The 22,814-nt window shown below is 37.0% G+C and overlaps 1 protein-coding gene across 1 annotated transcript; it reads left to right on the top strand.

Moving 5' to 3' along the window:
- The first annotated feature begins 1,687 nt into the window (after positions 1-1,687).
- LOC135945693 (uncharacterized) lies at positions 1,688-22,571 on the top strand. Its single transcript, XM_065493529.1, has 4 exons — positions 1,688-1,814; positions 17,006-17,132; positions 20,652-20,845; positions 21,773-22,571. The coding sequence occupies exons 1-4, from the start codon at positions 1,812-1,814 to the stop codon at positions 22,022-22,024; spliced, it is 576 nt and encodes a 191-aa protein (XP_065349601.1). The 5' UTR covers positions 1,688-1,811; the 3' UTR covers positions 22,025-22,571.
- The last annotated feature ends 243 nt before the right edge of the window (positions 22,572-22,814 follow it).

The following is a 22,814-nucleotide window of genomic DNA, read 5'->3' as shown; positions in this document are numbered from 1 at the left end:
CCAATAGAAAAATAACTGATTCCTGCATTGGACATTAAAGCCATCGGCTAACCAACACGTTTGAATTTCGTTGGTGTAGGCTAATGGATTTTTAAGCCCTGTATATACTAGGTTGATCCTATAACTTCTCTGCATTTAGGCCCAAACGAGTTTAAAAATATCTATGAGCAGTCCAACATCACAAAAAAGATTTTTATTTTAAATTTACAAATTAATTACTCTACTAAATTAAACAATATTTAAGTAATGCCTTTGTTTAATTAATTTAATGTCTAAAAACAGGTCAAACTGTTACTTGAAAATGTATTTCTGATACTAATAATGTAGAATTAAAGCGGCAGGTTTGAACAGTTAATTTTAACTTGTGTTGAATTCGCTACCACCATTCGTATTAATCAGAATATTATCAAAATCATAGCAACAGACATCAGAATTTTTCTGGAAACGTCAAAATAACGTTAATTAATCAAATTAGGAATCACTGACACCCATTATAAACATTTGCAATTTATTCTCCTTGTTTGTATCCACAATTGGAACCGACAAGCGTTTTTGCCGGGCTCACCTTACAGTTCTAAAATATTCATCGGGTGGCACATTAAAATTTTAGCTGCTTTTGTTTGTAAAAGTGACCACCGAGGAAACCGAGATGAGTCGTAAACCAAAGAATTACTGCTCGCACGTTCTTACTCAAAAGGAATTCTTGCTCGTTTTTGGAAAACGCTCGCCTCTGCCGACGCGGCAGAGCTAGCGAGAGGGCTTTGCATTTTATTATTACTCACCGTTCTCATGACGCGCGAATTGTGCGAAAATCTATTTTCGGTGTTGGTGGTCGCACAAAGAGCAGAAGTAGCAGCAAAATTGAAAGCTAGACTCTTCTCTCGTGAACTTCATTATTCACAGCGAGAATATCACAACAATTCACGCATTCCGAATTTAGATTTCGTCACGTAACTATTGAGAGGAGACATATGCCTTATGGGAATGTATTTATTTTCAATTCTAAATAATTTTGGGAAATAATTACACGAAATTAATACCCGAATGTTTATTTTAACTTACTTTCTATTTATAATTTTGGTATACCAACCAAAAGTGTTGGACTTTTGGGGCTCATTTATGTGAAAAAACCTTTCAAGGATTTTAAGCCGCGAAAATTCAATTCTTGTGCGCACCATTTTGTCACATACCAATTTATAAGGTAGTGAAAAAGCAGGTATAATATTTTATCAACCATTTTTTTATTTCAATTTTAGGAATCTAAAATAATCGGTTAATTTATTTAGGCCAGAAAGCCAACAATTACAAATAACCCCATTTTTAAATAAAAATTTGCTGATTTTAATATTTTTTAGAATATTTAAATCTACACAAACGCTTACAACATATTTTTGCAGTTATGTTTTGTAATTAAGCTTGAGTGAATGCTTCAATGAATTTGAATAATTTAATTAAACGACTAATGTGGCATTCGATAAAATAAACACGACCACATTCAAACCCTTATTGCTTGTGTCATCAGGCTTCGCGTCCGCAGTGACAGGGAAGTATGAAGCGTTCGTGGCAGCCGTGGTCCGCGATTGCAATCGTCGGTCTGGAGGTTGTGTCTGCGCGAATTAAATTTATGAAAGGGTGGCTCTTGCCTCCCGTGCTGGAAGGGGTTGCGGGGGCGCGTCACCCTTTAAAAGGGCTCGTGCGGCACGAGTGGCTCCACTAACGCCACACACCCTCGCCAGAGCAGCCGCACGGCCCGAGAGCTCTCTTCTCGCCCGTCTCTCACTCTCTCACACGCCTCTGACAGACATTCCAGAATGGTAAGAGGAGCACGCATAATTTTTTGTTAATATATACATTTATTTTTTCTCATTTCACCTTGAAATTGTCGGTTCATGGCTAATCCGTAAATTTAGTCAGATTTTTGCTTTTTGATGATAGATTTATTTGATATCTTCGAATATTCTGTAGCAGCAGAGGTCAAAAGAGAAGCATGGTTAAGACTAGTCGGTGTAGAACAATGAATTGTGGAACAATTTAAAATAATTTGATTTGTTGGATGCCATAAGCAATTGATCGATAAACAATTTGATCAACAATTTTCAAAACTAAAAAAGGACCTTTGTACACTAAAAATTCAAATTTTGCCAATTTTCTCCGAAATTTACAGTGCTCGAACATATTTTCTTGGCATATTCCGATTCCTCTCGTCGAGATCTGTCCAACAGTGTATGCCACTTATTGGGGAAACTCTCGGTTTTGAAATAAAATCGGATTTCAAGTAAGGAGACAGCCATTACCATTTGAAAAGCACTGTAACTTTCAAGCCAATTTTCTCAAAAAATTACACTGCTTCTTAGGTCAATTTAAGCTTTAACTGAAACCTAAGGGACGAGTTTATGCATTGGCAACAAGCATTTTCCAGGCTTTTGCGGTATCATTCCTCTTTAAATCAATTTAAAAATTTGTATCAAGCAGATCGTCATGAAATTGGTTTGCCACATTTTAGTTACATAACTTTAAAAGCTAAGAAGCGTAGAAATGGTTTATTTACTCATTTTACTCACAATCAGTCAGGCTTCAAATTTTAGTTGAGAGTTGCAAAAACATGCAGACTCTCGTCATGTTACATTTAAAATAGAGGCATTAAATAATGACTAAGAATCGTGAAATTTCCAGCCTGCACGAAAAATAAGTTACATTGCGAATTTAATAACTTCGATTCCTTGGGTGAGAAATTTAGTAAATAATAAATTTAGCACGGCGTCGTGCTCAATCGATCAATTCTTGAAGAGTGTTGAGACATCGTACTCAATTGGGAGGTTCTTTCGCTTATTTTTACTATTTATTTATGGTAAAAAGACTCACACATGCTGTTCACATTAAAAAAATATACCTTAGCTGGTCCTCTATAGAGAAATATAATTATTCTTCAAGAAAATAAAACCTCTTGCTCTTTTAAAATATTATAAAAACGTGAGATTATGTGATTGCATTGCTTAACTGTGCAAAATCGTCTACAACCGAGTGTTTTGCCAAAAAAAAATAGATCTAAAATTCACTGCCCTTTTCATTTCATGCGAGGGGATTCATGATAACTTAAATTGAATTTCACTTCTCTCACTCACTCAGTCAGCCACAAAGTAGAAGTGTTTTTTATTTATCATTCATGAAAATTAAGTATGCATGAGATTTCCTGAACTGTGATGTTTATATTTATTATTTTACCTTTCGTCAATAGCATTAGTTTCAGATTTTAAATAAATCACAGTTAATAAAATAAGTTATGAAATTTGAAAGCAGCAAGCTGATTATGAGCAGCAGTCTCTGCTCCCCCAATTTTCCCCTATAGTTAGGGAAAAAACCATTCAGGCCGCGCGGTGTCTCGAGAATACACCTATTAGCCCGAGTAGAGAGGAGTGTTTCGGCAAACAATGCAAAGTGGATTGGCCCCAGAAGCTGCTGAGTAATGCACTTACTTCCTTATTACAAAGCTACTTGACCACTCGCAAATTTACATTACCCCGGACGAGCAATTAACCTCCACCGGTATACGAGAGGTTTGCGTAACCTGTTAAAACACGTCAAGTGCAAAAACGTGTTACACTGAGGGTCGGCAGCGAAATGTTGCTTCTTATTCTGAATTAGGTGCAGACCTTCGGCTTTAATTAAAATGCACAGCTCTCGGTCAAAGCGCAGAAATGGTGAGCAAGGAAAAAAAGATGAGAATTATAATTGTGCAGTTTGTTGGTTTTCAAATGCATCTCGTATTGAACAGTGGAAGAAAAAGCAGGTGCTATGGTTTGTACATATTCACGTTAAGAGTCCCTTTTCAAGGAACTCGCCGCTCTACTCTATATACGCTGTATATCAAAAGTTTCCTAGAGAATATTTTTCCAGGCGACAAACGACCATCCTCATGTTATGTTGGCTTTGTACAGAGTGAGAAATTCTGTATTAGCTGCTTTCAACGCAGAGTTTTTTTATTTTTCAAATAATATATGGATTCTTTAGAAAAGAATATGAAAATTTGCAGCGCAATTCTTGTGAACGACATAGTTAACGCTCCATGCACACTTTTGCAAAGCTAATGAAGTGTATAAAAAGAGAAATCGTGGTTATTTTTTTATTGAAAATGTTATGTAAATCAAGGAAACTATTTAAACCTACATGGTGGGCTTGTAAAATATTTGCCAGTGGGGTAAAAAATTAAATAAAACAAAAATCACGAATCTGGAAATCTAAGAAAGGCTGACTGAGATTAAAATTACAGAGTCAAAGAAAAGGTGTTTTGATACTTAAATAGCAAAAAAATATTTGCACAATTCTCAGCAGGAAATTTATTTTTAAAGTGGGCTTAAATTCGTACCGGTATGATTTTTTGCCAAACTGTTCTAAAGTATTTTGAATACTTTAAGGTCTGTGAAGCTTTGCTGCAGTCTTGTTAACGTATGAATTGTTTTATTAAAAATTAAAGGAAAGCAAGAGCAAAAGCAGCAAGTCGAAAATAAACTAAATTTATTCCCATCTTGCCAATTTCCCAAATTTCGTAAGCACAAACATTTTAAAACGATTGTAGCTACAATATCAAAGTTCTATTCGGCAGTGGGGTAATAACATCAACTGTAAAATAAATAGTATTAAAAAGCCGACGCAGGTGCATTCAGGCTCATGGTGAGCCACAATCGGAGAAAATTTGCCCAATTATGCCTTCTTTCGGTCGCATATATATCCTGTCTCCCCTTGCGCGGAAATTAGCCGGCAGTAATTGAATTTTACGAGACGCACGAGCATTTCGCTCGCAGCAATACAAGCGCAAGCCGGCTTCTGGGATACGCGATTACTCTTCCGTTTGCAAAGGCAGATTCCACTATGCACTGCGCGCACCAAAAAGAATAACACTATTTACATTTCCTGGCTTTCCGCACGATCAACGCTCTGAATACTTTTTACTCTACACGGAGGTTTTAAGTGAGAATAGTTTGGTCCAACAATTTATAAATTGAAAGAAGTGCACCAATTGTTTTTGTTTGTCCCTGTTTACAAAACCACCCCGGGTTGCTCGTTTCTCTTTTCGTTTGCACTCTTAAACGAGCGTAGGAACGATCGCTGATTCGAAATTCTCTGCTGCTAATATACTGTGGCTATATATGAATTTTCGTGCTTGTTGTAGTAACCAGTATACGTGTAAACTCAGTAGAATCAGCGGGGGCCAGATGTGCGATAGCATTGGTTCCCGCTGCGCAGATGCAAGATGGCGTCTGAATGTGGGAAACAAAAAGCTCTCTTTGGATTCCCGTACGAGAGTCCAGAGTTTGTTTTTACGATCCAAAAGACACAATTAGTTAAGAGTAATGCAAATTATACGTCACAATATTGACCAAAACTGGCTTCTTTTCGCGCATTTTTACGTGACCGTTTTTTCGCGCCATACTCCACTGGACGCCATATCTGCGCGTCGCACGAATCTGGCCCCCGCTGAGTAGAATTAAATTCACACATGATTTTTTTATTTTTAATTAACTTTAAATTTCTCATATTTTCAATTGTGCTATGTATTAGGAACCAAAATGTATGCAACACAGCACTGCCAAATGTTGTCAAACGTTTTTTTTATATCCATAAACAAGCATGTAATTTTATATTCTTTAAGTTTTCAATCCATTTCAAGAATAGATTGTGATCAACTATGCTAAAATTCCTTTTTCTTCAGACCCAAAGCCTTGCAAACTGCTTGGAATTTAAACGAAAATTAGCCTTGTGGCTGTTTCTGGCTGAGACTTATTCACATGCATATCTCAGACTGGATTGTGCTAAAAACCGGACATTAATTACATTACCACTGCTCTGCCGTTTTTGCCAAGAGAGTGGGCGTGGGACGTTATTTCCAACAAAAACACTTTTGGGATTCAATTGACCCGCGCACCGCTCTTCCAATGATTAATTTCTGTACGCCCTCCCAGAGGAAATTAACATATTTTTCGATGCAAAGCCCACCTTTTGCAAGTAAAAACGGAATCTTTTGTTTCCGCGCTGTGAGCAAAGGTTGTTCGTTGCATATTCACCGACTGAGTGAGTGTTGCGCACACATGCGGGGAGAATTAGCGCGGCTGCTTAATTATGCGAGTGAATAATTAATGGATGTCCTTTTGCTCGCTTCCTTTCATGCAACGAACAAAAGTGTGCGCTCGCGCGTTCCTAAATTTTCATGCCAACCCGCGACGCCTCCATTTTTTCCTCCATTGCGTGAATGTTTTACGTCATCGAGGAAAATCATCACGATTCCGAACGTTTCACATTAAAATTTAATTAATAAAGTAGAGCTTAACAGGCCAAAAATTAAGAACATTTTGCCTTGTTGACTATAACAAGTAAATGTTTGTTTTTCGGTATTTTAGGCTTAAAGCCTGGAAAATGCTTGTTGCCAATGCATGAACTCATCCCTTAGGATTCAGTTAAAGCCTCAATTGACCTAAGAAGCACTGTAATTTTTTGAGAAAATCGGCTGGAAAGTTAGCGTGCTTTTCAAATGGTAATGGCTGTCTCCTTACTTGAAATCCGATTTTATTTCAAAACCAAGAGTTTCCCCAATAAGTGGCATACACAATTGGACAGATCTCGACGAGAGACACCGAAATATGCCAAGAAAATATGTTCAAGCATTGTTAATTTTGGAGAAAATCGGCAAAATTTGAATTTGTACTGTAGGAAAGTCCTTTTTTATTATTGCAAATTGTTGATCAAATTGTTTATGGCATCCAACAATTCAAATAATTTTAAATTGTTGCCCTGCATCATTCCACTCTTTCCAAATTGGTTGTTGATATTCCAGGGAGAATTTTGTGACTGGTTTTTACTTGAAAATCCTTAAATTCTTTAAAATGTTAATATTTTGAAATCTTGAAAGAGCAAAAAATAATTTATCTGAAATTAGAAACCTAAATAAGAAACTCTAATGAATATAAATGCTTTGCATCCATTCGTCATGTTTTGTCTTCATATTTCCCTAATTTAAATAAGAAATTTTGGCCGAAAACAACGTTAAAGTCATATTTAAGACACCATTTGTACAAATCAAAATTTCCTGATTCGTACATCCATCAAGTAACCTAAGAAAATAAAATCATCGATTCATTTAGATTTGAGAAACTTGAATAATTCCTTTTTTTCTAATGAAATTCAAAGAATATTTAGTACAATTCATTGAAATTCATTTATGAAAAACTAAAAGCTGCAACACATCTTGAAAAAAAAAATATTGCATTATATCTCAAACAAAGTATGTATAAAAGATGCTGCTCACTAACGATGTGTCTTTTCCTTTACAAGACTGTAAATTAATCTTCACTCTGGTCTGACGCGAAAAAATTGCATACGACGGCCTACTTTTAGAATACTCCCGAGCTTATAGTTAGATGAAAGTCCGCGTGCGACATTCCATGGAGTTTTTTTTCTCCTATCTGAAGGAAGATCTAACGAAGACTCTGTGCACGCCTCGCCGCACGTCGGTGCGAGCCGAGTGAAAAATGTGCAGCAGCATCTGATGTTTCCTTGGTAACAATTAGCGAGTTGAAATTGCAAGCCAACGCGAGAAATCCCGGGGGAGACACTCGAAACGCGTCGGCGACCCCTCATTAGCTTAATTAAAGATTAACGCAAAAATTCGCACGCGCACCTACAGGTCGTTATGTTTAAATAATTAGTGCGACCTTGATCAAAATATATGTATGGTAGGACTAACCTTTACCCTTTCGATTCGTATATAGAGACTGACATTTTGTTGACAAGCAAATACGATAAGTTTTTTTCAATACTAATTGCAATTTACTTTGATATTCAAGATCAAATCATGGTAAACAGCAAAACTCGCTTAAGAGAGATCGATTGAGGTGCAAAATGGCCAATAACAATAAATAACTAATGGCCAAGGCGTGTGCATTTAGACGATTAAACTTTCCGCGGACCTTGGAAATCGAATCCAGCGACGAGCCACACCCATAAAAGATTAATTCTTGGAAAACATCTGTGATAAAAATTTATTGCATTATTCATAAGTTGAGTTCAATGCGCAAAAACTGCCGGACAATTCGAATTTTGGATTTTCCACGTTTTGACGGAATCGATTTTGAAGAGGGTAATATTTTTGCACCAAATAAGACAGGGATATATTCAATTAAGTTTAAACAAATCATGGAATTCATTGGCAAACTTAAAATTGATTTTTTCTAAGCTCATATTTTGGTCATTGAACATTAAATTTAATATTTATATTTATTTTCTTCTTTAAAATTGCGAGAAAACTTCAAATTTAGATAATTATATATGAATTTGATTTAATTCTAGTTTCTTCCCTACGTAATTATTATGATGCTATAGTTTTAAAGACTTTTTATTTCATTTTTAATTACTATACTTTATCTTTAATTACTAGACAGGACCCGCTCCAGCTCCGTCCTCCTGGAAAGGGGTTTCGTAAGTTGTTTGCGAGGGGTGCTTTTTTATAATTTGTTGACTTTGCCGCATAAAGTGATTGAATATCGACAAATGTATGAGAATAAACAACAATAAACTCTTTATGGCTTAGGAAAAGCAATTAGAAATTATACTTGAAAACTATAGTTCCAAGGCGTTGACGTTAATATGGTGACAAAAAAGGCTTGTCAAAGCAAATGAAAAGTTTCCTGATCTTCTTAAGTTGAAATTAAAATTAAACCCGAATATATTTTCAGTGTTTTAAGATGATTTTAAAGAGGAAGCTATATGGATGAATTAAAGGTATTTTTAAAATTAATTCCGCCTAAAATTATGTTTTCCTATAAGGCTTCAAATTTTTAATTTAATCGAGTGTTAAATTCGATAAAGTTGTTTATAGGTAATATTGTAATATAGGATATTTAGCTTTACTTTAAGTAATTCAATTATTACTGAGTTGGGAATAGACATAGTTAATGAAAAATAACTTTTAAAGGTATCATAAACAACGTAAATATGTATATCTGAAGTTTCAAGATTATAAAGTGTGATAATTAATAAGGTATTTATTTTTTACTCTGATAGAGCAGCTATGAATCTGCACTGTTTTAAATGTCACATATTAATGCTGTTTAGAGCAGTCTCTTTGGAAGTAAACACTTTAAAAGCTTTTAAATGGATTATTTACGCAGTTCACCCCAGAGACTCAACTTTGTTAACACGAAATTCATTATTCACCTCTCAGAACATAATTTATGTGTATAGTTCCCCAACCTTATAAAGAATTTTAACGTTACTCCTCATAAGTTTAATGTGGAACGTTCAGTTTTGCTGCCATCGTGCGTCGTGCGTCATGGTGAACCCAGACAGACACAAACGTGTATTGTTATCGCCTAAAATGCGGTTGTGCGAGGCTAATTGCATACGACTAGTGCAATTAGCAGTTGCCCAACGCAGCGCGAGATTCGCGCAGCTCGAAGGCAAGATTGTTAGCCGTGTAAATAGAGTGTTAAGACGCACGAACTCCTTGTTTGGTGCCACTCGAAAGCAGCATCTCGTCCCCGCGGGTTCGCGACGCGCGCGAGAGGGAGCCGGCTTGTTGACTCCGCGGGGCCCGCGGCCACCTTTCCTCTGACAGTTAAATCGCGGCCCGTGGGACGACGTGCGCGACAACAAGATTTCTGTCTGATTTTCAACGAGGAGTCGTCTCCTCATCATTCTGACGCATTGCAGACCCGAATTCGTGTCTCGATTTGGGCCAATCAACGCAACAGAATAAGATACTAATCTTTTTTTCTTTTGTTGAGCATTTTTTTCTGATTTTTATCAATTTTTACTGTCGTAGTAACTCGAAAACGATGTTCACGGATGTGTCTCTCTGCTTTTGAAATAATCGGACTTGTTCTCGTTGTTTGCAAGCTGAAATTTTATTTTTCTCGACATGTTTCTGCTCCAACTGGCACCCTATTCGTGGGAATATATTATTTTATGCTAATAAAACAGTCATACAGCATTATAGAAATTATTACATTTTTAAGACGGAGAGGATGTTATAAAATATTTACCAAAAACAGGATTTTTCTTAAAATACACAAGAAATAGCAGCAGAAGCAGCTTAGCCGCAAATTCACGGCGGTTGGCCCAATGACACAAAATTTTCCGGCTGAAGTGGCGTAACGTGGCTAGCTGATACCTTAATTTTACAATTAATTTATGAAATCTCCCTGGCAGTGGAACTTTCAACAACCAAGCGCTAATTTCCCTGTTGCAAGAAAAGGCAACAATCAATTCGATAGAGAAAAATTGGGTGTTTGTTGAACGATGCGCAAGGAATTGATACTGGAAAAGCCTGGAAAATTATTGTTGCCAATGCATAAACTCGTCCCTTAGGATTCAGTTAAAGCCTAAATTGACCTAAGGAGCGCTGTAATTTTTTGAGAAAATTGGCTGGAAAGTTACCGTGCTTTTCAAATGGTAATGGCTGTCTCCTTACTTGAAATCCGATTTAATTTCAAAACCAAGAGTTTCCCCAATAAGTGGCATACACCGTTGGACAAATCTCGACGAGAGGAATCGAAATATGCCAAGAAAATATGTTCAAGCACTGTAAATTTTGGAGAAAATTGGCAAAATTTGAATTTTTAATGTAGGAAGGTCCTTTTTTATTATTGCAAATTGTTGGACAAATTGTTTATCGATCAATTGTTTATGGCATCAAAAAATTCAAATAGTTTTAAATTGTTGCTCTGTTTCATTCCAACCAAAAGTGTAAACTAGGTGTTAGGTTTCATCTTACTTGCTACAGTTAATTTTTGATACAATAAACCACTATTATTGTGCAGAAACATTCTAAATATTTACATAAATGACATTCAAACGAAATTAATAGCTTTAAAATAAGTTAGTTGTGCATCAATTAACGCACAATTTGTTTGAAGACTCAAAGAAATAGTTTTCAGTTCGGTCAAACTTTACTAATTCGTCTACATTCGATAAATTATTAATACAGTAAATAAACAAATTAAGTTGCAAGCCGGGGCAGGTGATTCGACCACAAATTGCATGACGGTGTGCTCAAAGGATTGTGTACCCCACCTGTTTTGTTAGCATTTAACAACAGTTAATTCACAGAGCTGCAAACAAATTAGCAGCCTTAGCACAACAAAAGAGGGATTTACACAAACTTTGCCCTGCCACACTGTTACAATAAGAATTTCATGTGAGCTCCAGCATACTCCAATATATTTAGCGGCATTATTTTAACTTCAAAAATGCGCGTGTTTATGAGTTTGAGGCTCGTGTTCCAATTCTCGGTGGTTTTAAGTATTTATCACTTCTCGCGAGTGGCGCCGCGCGGTTGATGCGCATGCAGGCTGGCAATAGCGTCACTTTTCCGCACTTTTCATGCAGCCAGCCGGCGCCCTGAAAGTTTTATGGCCCGAGAAGCCGGCTCTAGAACTGATTTCAATCTGCCAGCCATTGTTGCGCGCGGGGGCTGTTGTTGTTTTCATTTGCTTGCTGCTTGGCTGACGTTCGCCTCTAATTCACTTGCTGCTCGTTTATTTTTTATTTCATCGCGCTCGCCCGCCCGCCGCCCGCCGCCTCCTCGCGCTGGATGAATTGCAGACACCATCATGCAGCAGCAGCTTTGCTTTTGAGTCCAAACAGCGCGTCGTCCGCCGCCGCCAACGAGAGCACACGACATTGCGTGTTCCTCATTTGCACTTTGCGGTTTTGCGTTCGCTGTTGTTCCAGGAGGAAATAATGTTGTGTAACGGAATAGCACTGCACACATTAAAATAATATTGAATGTTTTAGGCAAGGTTTTGTTTTTCTTTACTTTTTTCCGCCATCCAAAGCTGTCTACTTCGTGGAAGCAGTGCAAGCGTGTACTTTTGTTTTTAATTTATTGCATGTGGTTTCAAAACATTAAACACACTGTTTACGTTTCTAACAATTTTGAAAGGACATTCAACCCAATTCGATTTAAAATTTCAGATGGTTGAACGTTATGCTATCTTCCAGGGTTCGCTAAAACCCGCATTTTTCCGGAAAAACCAACTGCATTAAAAAAACTGTTTTTGCGGGTTTTTCTGCAATTTTGCGCATTTTACCGAAACACGTACATTCTTATGGAAAATAAAAAATTCTCATGATCCGGATGACCAAAAATAGGATTTTTCAAAATCGCTAGAATCAGAATTTGAGCCACGGGTTTCTTCAAGAGACAGAAAATTTTAACTCTTAACGTAATTTTCTGAAGTTTCAGACTCAATTGGAGCGAAAATTGACTATTTTTTGGGTTAAATTCGTAAAAACCCAAAACTGGTGGGTTTTAACGGCCGGTTTTTTGCGCAAAATACCAGTGGTGCATTTTTGCGCATTGCAAAATTGGCAAACCCTGCTATCTTCACGTGCTTCTGATTCAAGTGTAGACACAAAATTAGGGAATAAATCACTCTTAAGTCAAATTTTAGACCACCTATAGTTCAACACCATTTAAATCTGCCGTAAATTGTCTTAAATTAAGTGTCTAAAATGCATCAAAACCGAAAAACATCGCCTTGACTTTGTGATTTTTCATTGCTATCTCGATGTTGAACAAAAATTATATATATCGTCGAGTTTCAGACACAATTTTTAGCAATTTATCAAATTTTTCGTTTCTTAGCTGTAATTTTAAATCTTTTTTAACGACCGGATTGCTGCTGTGTTGATTTGTTTTACACGCTGCTGCCTAGAATAAAATCACTGTCTTTCCAATTTAATGGGGGCTTCACACTTCACAGGGCAAAAACGAACAAAAACTGTGCATTTTTAGGTCTATTGAATTCACTGTTTGAATGAAGCAATGTGCAATAGTCAAATCAGTGAATTTTAGATTTTTCCAAAATAATTTCACGAAAAATTTAACGGTTAATTATAGGAGTTGATTTTTTTCACTTGATTTAAATTTCCCTCGTCACAATCTATCCAACGGTATGCAAATTATGAGATAAATTTCTCTTCTGGCGAAATAAATCCTGATTCCAAATAGAGGAACACTGTTCAACACTTGATTGGCATGCAAAACATTTTGTTGCAATTTTAAATAGCAACCTTGGGCTTTCCCTTTTTTATTGGATATTTTAGGCAAAGATAGGAATGATTTTTCTCATTTTTTTTAGTACAGATCCCCTTTTAAATAAATGTAATCAACATCGGGGTCCAGATTCGTGCGACGCGCAGATATGGCGAAAAGAACCAAGTTTTGGTCAATATTGTGACATAATTTGCATTACTCTTCACTAATTGTGTCCTTTGGATCGTAAAAACAAGCTCTTGACACTCGTACGGCAGTCCAAAGAGATCTTTTTCTTTCCCACATTCAGACGCCATCTTGGATCTGCGCAAAGCGAACCAATTTTATCGCGCATCTGGACCCCGCTGGTAATTAATTCCATTTTTAATACAGTACCATTTCAACACAAGGTGTATTATCTATCCTTCCCATCTTCCAGCGCGTTGAATATTTGAAACTGCAAAGTAGTATGTAGTATTCTTTTTGCTGTCGAATGTCCTCTTGGGGCTCCGCGCGCGCAGTTCATTCATTTGTTCGTAGCGAGCGAGCAAGAGAGAGCAAAGACAGGCCGCCGGTCATCCGAGACTGCAAAACAAATATCCATGGTGATTGCGTCTCCCGCTCGCTCGCTGGACAAACGACAAGAACGAAAATTCTCCTCTTTCCTCGTCGTCGGACGAGCGTCTCTGATGGATATTAAAACAACAAAACGACCGCATGCAGCACTCGCTCGCTGCCTTACCACCGATGAAAGCTCGGCGTGCGCGCGGCTAACGAGCCGAGAAGCATTTCTTTTGCATTTTCGCATCGCTCCCCGACAACCCTGCTTATGCAAATACACGTGTTAACCCGAATAAGATGAAAGTGCAGACTTGCAGAGTCTCCCAGCCGCATGAGTGGTAGATTGACGTTCTTTGTGAGATCATTTTCATCTATTTTTCTTTAATAACAGAGAAAAGTTCCAGGGTACAATCAATTCTGTTGGGATGGAGAAAAAGCGATCTAAAAGACAGAGGATACAGATATGAGCTCCACTTTCCTAGCAATATCAGTAGCCAACTCATGATGGTGCTTTTGAGGGTTAACTGAAAGCAACTCTTGACATTTTCCGTATTTTTGCTGGTAGTTTTCTTGCTAAGATTCGTTGCTTATTTACAAGGAAAATTTTTCAAATGCAAGAGGGTGGTAAATTTATTGAATTCAAGCATTTTTGAACGATTTGAGTTGAAATGAACGAGTTTTGTAGCTCCAAACGAATAATAATCCGTAGGGTGCTTCATAGGAAATGATGTTAAATCGATTTTTGAAGCCAGTTCACTTGTGATGTTTTTTTAATGTAGTAATATAATACTTTGATGATAAAAATCGGTTGATGTGCCACTTATTGACAAATTCCTATGGCTGGGAACGGCTTAAAATAATTGCTTTGAATTTTAAGAACTGATAATAAAGCTGTTAGCGTTATCATTGGTTGCTAGGGCCTCCGTATTAGTTACCCATTCATCAAAAGCTCAATTATTAAACTTATTAAAATTATTACCGACCGAATTTTCCAAATTCCGGTCACAATATAGCAGTACAAAAAATGTTTAATCACCAAATGTTCAACAATTTTAAGCTATTAACCACTTGGAAACGTAATAAATAAAACAATAAATTGTTGCTCCATTTTATTAGCCTTAAAAAGTCGTTAATTTTGATTAAGTTGTATTAAAACTGGAAAGACCAAAGCAAACTCTTATTTTTTCAGAATGTCAAATAATATAATTATGAACCCATCAATCAATTTTTCAGGTAAAAAAATTGTCGTCTAAATTTCATCTACACTGAACAAAAATTTATATTGTACATCGATATTTAAATTTTAGGTATTTTCATAACTTTCCGAATTGCTAAATTAGTCAAATCAAAAAATTTCTACAATACTAAATATGATTCTCATTAGGCACACCTACAAAAATTTTTTTGTCATCCTGTAAGAGTCTCCATGTTAGAAACAATCACCGAGTGCAAATTTCCAATTTTACGTGAATCCAATATTTGGAATTAAATCCCCCTAAAGAAATTTCTGCAAAATGGATCTCTGTCTCGATGCTGTCTACATTTGAAAGTTCAGAGGAGTTAGGCAACCCGCTGGTTAGAAAAGATGCGCGGGTTGTATACGGTGAAAATCTTGCTCAAAATATGTTAACACGAAATTCAATTTTGTCTGTCTCGACAAGCGATGAAAATGTAGGACTTGGCGGATATTTTCCGGAAAACCAGAGAGGATATTATCTCTGTGCGATGCAAATGGAAAATAAGCAGTTAGGTCAGTGGGGGGAAAGCAATTTGTAATTCTCGCCGAGTGAACAGCGCATTGCTCGTGATTCTCACGTTTTTGCTGACTCTTGATGTTGATCTCCGCCGCGGGAATGTTCCATTTTTCATTTTTATGCAAATGCATTGGAAATGAGAAACTTATTGCAAGTTTCACCCTGCAACCAGCACCAATTAGAGAAAATGCGTTTTCCTTCATAATAATATCTCGTGTTTGAGAGTGCAAAATAAATTATGCCGTCCGTTCAAGTTCTTTTCATAAGGAAAGCATTGCCTCTTTAGGAAATAAAGCGCCGTTACATGGAAAATTCAATATGCAAGGAAATTTTCCGCTCGTGTTGAAGCTGCATGGTGTCCAGAGTTTGTCCAGCGATTTAATAAAACTGTCAAGCAAAGCCGACATTTTTCATGATAACTGATTGACAGCTGTCTTCGCGGGCGGAAAATTGCGTGTCAAATGGACGAGGGATTAAAAGTAAACGCACATCGCGGGTAGCCGGAAATCGCATGCCGTTCAGCACATCAGTGTTTACCGCCTGGCACATTAGTCAAATGCGCGACTATTAATAATTAACACGAGCAAACAGCGCACGTTTATGGATTTATTGGCTCAGTTAATTACCGAAAGCTGATGGCGATCGATTTCTGTCCCAGATGCGTGTCTGCACTGTAAATTTCGCTCGTTCTTGTGTTTGAAGAAGCGCTGGAAGGCGGGAGAGGAGCGCTAATTGCGAATATATATTTGATATTATGTTGACTTTCCTTTTTTCTTTTTTAGTTTGGCGTGGAAAGTTTGAGCAGGATGGGAAATTTGTGTTTTATGAAATAAGTCATTACAATTACAGTAAATTTATTAGATTAATATTACCAATCTTTCTCAAAACCAAATTAAATTTAAGGGAGAATCAAGACCTTTGGGGGTATAGAATACATAACTGTGAAAAATCTGAGTGTTTTTGATTATTTTTACATTAACAAGAGTTTATATTTAAATTATTGCTGATATTTCTATTTTTGTTCATATTTTAGCGATTAAGTTGGTTTCTGGCCTAAGGAACTTGTTAAAATTTAGTTTTTGGAATCCAATTTGAGATGAAAAATAATTTATTTGTAAAATTTAATAATTGACTCAAAACTGTTTATGCCAAAATTCACCAGACTACTAACAATTTGTTATGCATGGAAGTGCAAAATTATCATTCATTGATAAATCAACTTCAATATTTATTAATTAATTGAGACTGCAAAAGCCTGGAAAATGGTTGTTGCCAATGCATAAACTCGTCCCTCAGGATTCAGTTAAAGCCTAAATTGACCTAAGGAGCACTGTAATTTTTTGAGAAAATTGTCTGGAAAGTTAGCGTGCTGTTCAAATGGTAATGGCTGTCTCCTTACTTGAAATCCGATTTAATTTCAAAACCAAGAGTTTCCTCAATAAGTGGCATACACCGTTGGACAGATCTCGACGAGAGGAATCGGAATATGCCAAAAAAATATGTTCAAGCACTGTACATTTTGGAGAAATTTGCCAAAATTTGAATTTTTACTGTACGAAGGTCCTTTTTTATTATTGCAAATTGTTAAACAAATCGTTTATGCATCTTGCATCCAACAATTCAAATAATTTAAAATTGTTCCACTTTCTTATTCTTATTTCAGAAGTGGTGCGCGTGGATTGTGGTGTGGCCGGCGTTGGTGTCCCTGGTCATATGTGAGGTGCTGCAGGCCGACGACGAGGTCACTGGAGGCAACGACGGCGGCCAGCCAGAAATTTACATCCCGCTTAGTAAGTGGCTTTTGCTCTGCTGGCAAACGGCTTTGTGCGAAATTCCGATGGCTGTCGGCCGCTGACACTCGCGTATTTTTCTTGGAGAGCGGCGACACGCCGACCGCCTGCGGCCGGCTGAAGGCCCACGCGCCAATAAAAAAAGATGCTCGAAAATGTGGATGTGGCGATGAACGATAAAAACTCACTGCGCGCCCGCTCCGCCGACCATGACGTGTGAAAAGACCCTTCGAGTCATTCATGTCGCAAAAATACATACTCGGGCGCGCGCTTAATGCCATTTTTGCGTTAGGATAGGAAGTTTTCTGCAAATTTGCACAAATTGCGATTTTCTCGCGTACGCTACGAGAGTATTTGAACAATCACGTTTAATATTTAAGAAAGGAAAGCTTTTGTTTGGTGTATCATTTTGAGAAAATTATTTAAACTGATAATTTTAATAGTTTGGTAACCTAATGAACTTACACTTACCATAAAAAAATCAACGTCAGTTGAAATGTATATATTACTATCCTCTGCTGACCAAAATATATAATTTTTTCAAACATTTAACCAAAGTTTTCTATATGTTGACTAGAATTTGAACAATTTATCGTTTATTATAAAAAGTAAATAAATGTTTTAAATGTTTTAAAAGAGCATTAAATTTGTACATTACATTTTTTTATATATAAAACTCAAAACAATGCATGTATCGCAAACTGTGCTCTATTAAATAATTTAGGGATGCCAGCTATTGTACCTCCAATAGCAGAGGAAAAACACTAGATACTAATCCAGATAAATCCTAATTAATAGAAAAATGGGTTCGGTGCAGACCTCGGTTCCGTGGAAAATATCAAAAATAAGCTCACTTTGAACAGGCGAAAAAGGAATAATATTGGCGAATACTTTGGATAAAAAGAAAATATATTCGTCGGATTTATTACACAAATTACGAAATCTATGGAGATGTGCGTAGCGATAATGTGTAGCGACAAATATATAAAAAAATAGGAAAGGGTTAGTAAAGGGGTAACAAATTTAGATATTGAAATAATTGCGCTTATCAAAAAATTCTACTCAACAATTCTTCTATCGGTAGTCTCTCTAATCATAAGTCTGTCTTGTCGTCGTTCTTCTCACGGCTCAAAAGTATATGGTCGTTGTGGCGCATGCAGAGTGGAATTGGGTTGGTCGTTCCACACGGACACAATTGGCGATGTCCGTACCTCTCCTGTATGATGCCCAGGAAGGCGCTGCAGGCCGTCGGTGTTAGAAATACCAAACGGCCCCGCAGGGCACCTGAGGGTAGCGAATTAAATAGTCAGATATTGGCCCGATAATTTAATGTGCACAAAAGTCACATAATTAAGGTAGAAGCCCAAATAAAGTCTCACTTACGTTTGAAATTTCAAAAGGGAGTTAAGAAATCCGATCGGACAAAGATCGTTGGTTGGCAAATAGCACACCAGCTTGCGTGCTATGCCTTTTGGTGGTTTTCGGGCCTCTGACTATTAAATCACCGTGAGTGCAACGCATTGCACTCCCCTCATGCGCCTGCGAGGTATCCCAAATATCGCAATAATTGGGGTTCTCAGCATGCGGTGAATGATTTTTACATCTCTTTAATTTTGTCGTTTGACTTACATAAAATTAAGATAAGCGCAATTTGAGAAAAAGGGAGATAGTAAGAGAAAAAGAAAATTACAAAAATTAAAATAAATCACTCGTCTGTTTGAATAATTTACGTGTTGATTTCGTCAAATGCCAATTAATCAATACAACGTTATACATGGATGCAAAAATAATTGTGTTTTACGCTTACAGGAAGTTTTATTAGCTAACAATATTTTGTAAAATAAATCATGTAAAGGGTAAATTTTAAAATTATGTTATAATTATCTATCAGTATATTTTTCTAGGTTCTATAATTCGTAATTTTGTACCGTAAGTGTCGATAAAAAGGAACATTCTGACAGCTGATCAAATCCTGTTTTCTAAACGCAAAAATGGAGCTATATTTTTGCTTCTCCAGCTCACAAAGTTTGATGGAATTATTTAAAAAGCCCACACTATTTTTTTACTATTTTTCCGACAAAATGGCCTAAAAAATAGACTTTTCAGGAAATTAAAAAAATCCGTTTGATACGTTTCAAAAAATAAAGTCAATTTATTACCAAGAATATTTTTGAGTGAACGCAAACTGGCTTTAAAATTCAATAAACAGAAGTATTTTCCTTTCCTTGAGAGCTCCATTACTGGAAATAATTAATTATTTTCCGCAGAACTAAATCATTTTCACCGCAAACTAAAACGAAGCTTTCTCAAAGTTTCCTTTTTTGAACAGTTATAAACTCATTCTACTCAAACAGGAAAAAAATTCCTGCTTCAACATAGTTCTCAACTATTCTTGAAGTGATTGAAAAAAGTAAAATCTTAACTTAACTAGAAAATCGCGTAACATCATTTTTCGCAGCTCACGGCAAATTTTCTACCAACTCAAATACCCCAGGCATCACATGTAATAAGAAAAATGCATAAATTACAACAGTACAAAAGTTTCGATCCAAATTAATCTTTCAGCAAGCATATACCTAAGTCCAGTTAAAATTCCGCTCTGAAACACATAAACTTTTGCTACACGGGCTCCATCTCTCCTTTTTCCCGGCCGCAGAAAAGTTTGATCTCGTTTTCCGACCGACTAACACAATAATTCTCGAGATGCTGGCAGCCGCAACAGCAGAAAGTGAATAAGCGCAACTTGGAAATTAGAGTCGCTGCACAGCAGAGGCCAAATTCAATTTCGGGCAAGAGCCGAGCGAGTTTTTGCCGTCGCAGATCATATTTATATGCGCGCGGCGGACGGACACACATTTATTCGCATCAAATCGAGTTTGAGTACCGCCTGCTGGATCGCGTCTTTTCCGCGCACTAACGCGATAAACTCCGCAATTAGGTTTGCCCCGCAGAAGGCACATTACGCGCGCGCTGGCGTGTGCTCCATTACGGCCGACGCAAAAGAAAACGACTCCGCATGTTGATCCCTCTATTGCCGTCGATAAATAAAGTGAATTGAGCGACTACGTCGCCACAGATGCTGCTTTCCTTTGCACCCGCGCCTGCAAAAAAATGTTCCTTTAGCAAACCTTCAAACGCTATTTCATTTAATATTTGATTTTATGCTTACTGAATTGCGCAATTGGCACATGCGTCATGTTTAAAAAAATCCAGACTTTGAACAAATTATTCAATTACTACCTTTATGAAAGGATAAAACATGTCGAAAATTGTAAAATAAAATTAACATCACACGCTCTCGTACCGCGTACAGCGGCTGTTTCGACTCCGACGGCCTTGTCGGCAGTACTGTACCTCCAAAACAAAAAATCATACCAATAGAATTAGCTGCAGAGAATTTTAAATCACCTTTCAGAGTGCAATCGAAAAGAGAAACGATATTATGGGTTTGCATAAAAGTAAAATACTAAAAAGCGTTTTAAAAGATTCATCAGATTTTGATAGAATTTTAATTTTCAGACGGACTGCTGCGTTTGGTGAACAGCAAGCAAATGGAAAAGCGGAACCCGTTCGGCATCAATGCCCGCGGCTTCCACGAGGACATCTTCGACCACGACTACGGCTCCTTCAGCCCGATGAGAAAACGCAGCGTCCCTTCAGAAGAACTGCACTCGAGGAACAAGCGCGCCACTGACCCTAAGCAGCATCAAAAGGTGCTGCTCCGCCTATAGAAATTGATAGACCATTGTTCCTACCCTCTTCAGCATAAAAGAACCGTTTAAAAATAGTTATATTAGTCCGCAAAGGACATCAGTTTTGCGTGGAAGCTAATTAAATAGTGTTTAATTACGTTCTTGCTAGAAAAATCCACAAATAAATAATGTCCTTGTAAGGAATTGGGTGATTTTAAAGGACAGTTTATTTATTTTGGTCAAAATTGAAATTTTATTTGAGATTATTAGAAGCAAAAGTAAATTTCCTCAACAGTGCATAGTGTTTGAATAGCTTTTATTTTATAAAATAAACATCGATCACGGCTTTCCATCAGTAATAGTTGATAGTTTTAAATTCTCATACCATAAATTGACGTCTTTAGAAATTTAAAAGTTAAATAATTGAAAATACGATTTTTTTAAACTAGAATGACCCTAACCCTTTTGAGTGTGTTTTAAATACAAAATTTTAACTAATTTTAAAGAAATGCATGAGAAAATGAAACGCGTATTAGCAAAACAAATTATGTTTTAGGATTTAAATGTATTTTTTATAAACTCCCGTTACATTGATTAAACCAGCGGGGTCCAGATGCGCGATAAAATTAGTTCGCACTGCGCAGATCCAAGATGGCGTCTGAATGTGGGAAGCAAAAAGCTATCTTTGGATTGCCGTACGAGTGTCAAGAGTTTGTTTTTATGATCCAAAAGACACAAATTATGTCACAATATTGACGAAAACTTGCTTCTTTTCGCGCATTTCCACGTGACCGCTTTTTCGCGCCAAACTCCACCGGACGCCATATCTGCGCGTCGCATGAATCTGGCCCCCGCTGGATTAAATTACGGCTTTTTCAGCATGTTTGTGATTTAGCGTTCACTGTATTTTTTTTTAAATAATTTTTAAAAACCAAAATCTCGTTTCAGTTGGGCTGGAGCAAGCGGCGGCCTGAGATGGACTCGTCCGGCTTCCACGGGGACACATTTTCCAGCGGCTTCGGCGACTTCTGGACGATGCGTAAGAGAGCAATGATGGCCATGAACAAACGACGCCCCGAAATGGACTCGGCTGGTTTTTACGGAGACACGTTCACCAACGGCTTCGGCGACTTCTGGACTGTGCGCAAGAAAGCAGCCGACTACGCCGACTACGATTATCAACCGAAGCGAACCAATTAATGCTGAAAACTCCTGAAGCAGATTAACAACAACGTGGTCAGCGAAAACTTCGATCAAATTTTATTTTGACGGATGAGTTGAATGTCATGATTTGCATTTGTGTAGACCAGGTTTGACGATTCATTTTACTTTATTGGCAAACGACTCCGCTGGCGCCATATATAAAATATTGTTATACATACGCACTCTATATCTCCAACGATCCATTCCAAAAAGAGAAAAAAAGAGCGAACTGTCTCCTTCCTATCCAACATTGATGACTTATGATAGCGAATTGTAACGTTCGAATCCTATACCAAGAGTGAAAAATACACTAAACTATTCTTAACTCCATGATTGACGTGTTGAACTGTATTGCAAAACCAATAAAACCCTATGAGCAACCTGTTTCCAAAGAGACACACATATATATTACACACACACACACCTAATGTGTTTCTCGCAATATATAATGCATTTTTCTTGTCTGGTGTTTGCAGAAATACACAAATTCGTGAAATATGACTTTTAGCTGGATTAGTCAATAAATTTTATTTTATATTGCAAAGTTGGTCTATTTACTGAAAATGAACGAGGTTGAAATTACAATTTAATGAGGGACAAATATGAATTAGGACTTGACCGGGACTGCATAACTTTTAAGATGTGTACGTTAAATAGAAAAAGCAAATTCTCTAAAAGGAATTAAATCTTTCCAAAATTAAAATTGTAACTATAAATATTAAATGAAAAAATGTAATTCTTGTTTTCAGTTATTTCTTTATTGATATACAACTGCTGGTCTTATATT

The sequence above is a fragment of the Cloeon dipterum genome, chromosome X (genome assembly GCF_949628265.1).
Source record: "Cloeon dipterum chromosome X, ieCloDipt1.1, whole genome shotgun sequence".
NCBI lineage: Eukaryota > Metazoa > Arthropoda > Insecta > Ephemeroptera > Baetidae > Cloeon > Cloeon dipterum.
Note: the sequence above shows the minus strand (reverse complement) of the source record. Positions and strands in the feature narration are given on the sequence as shown.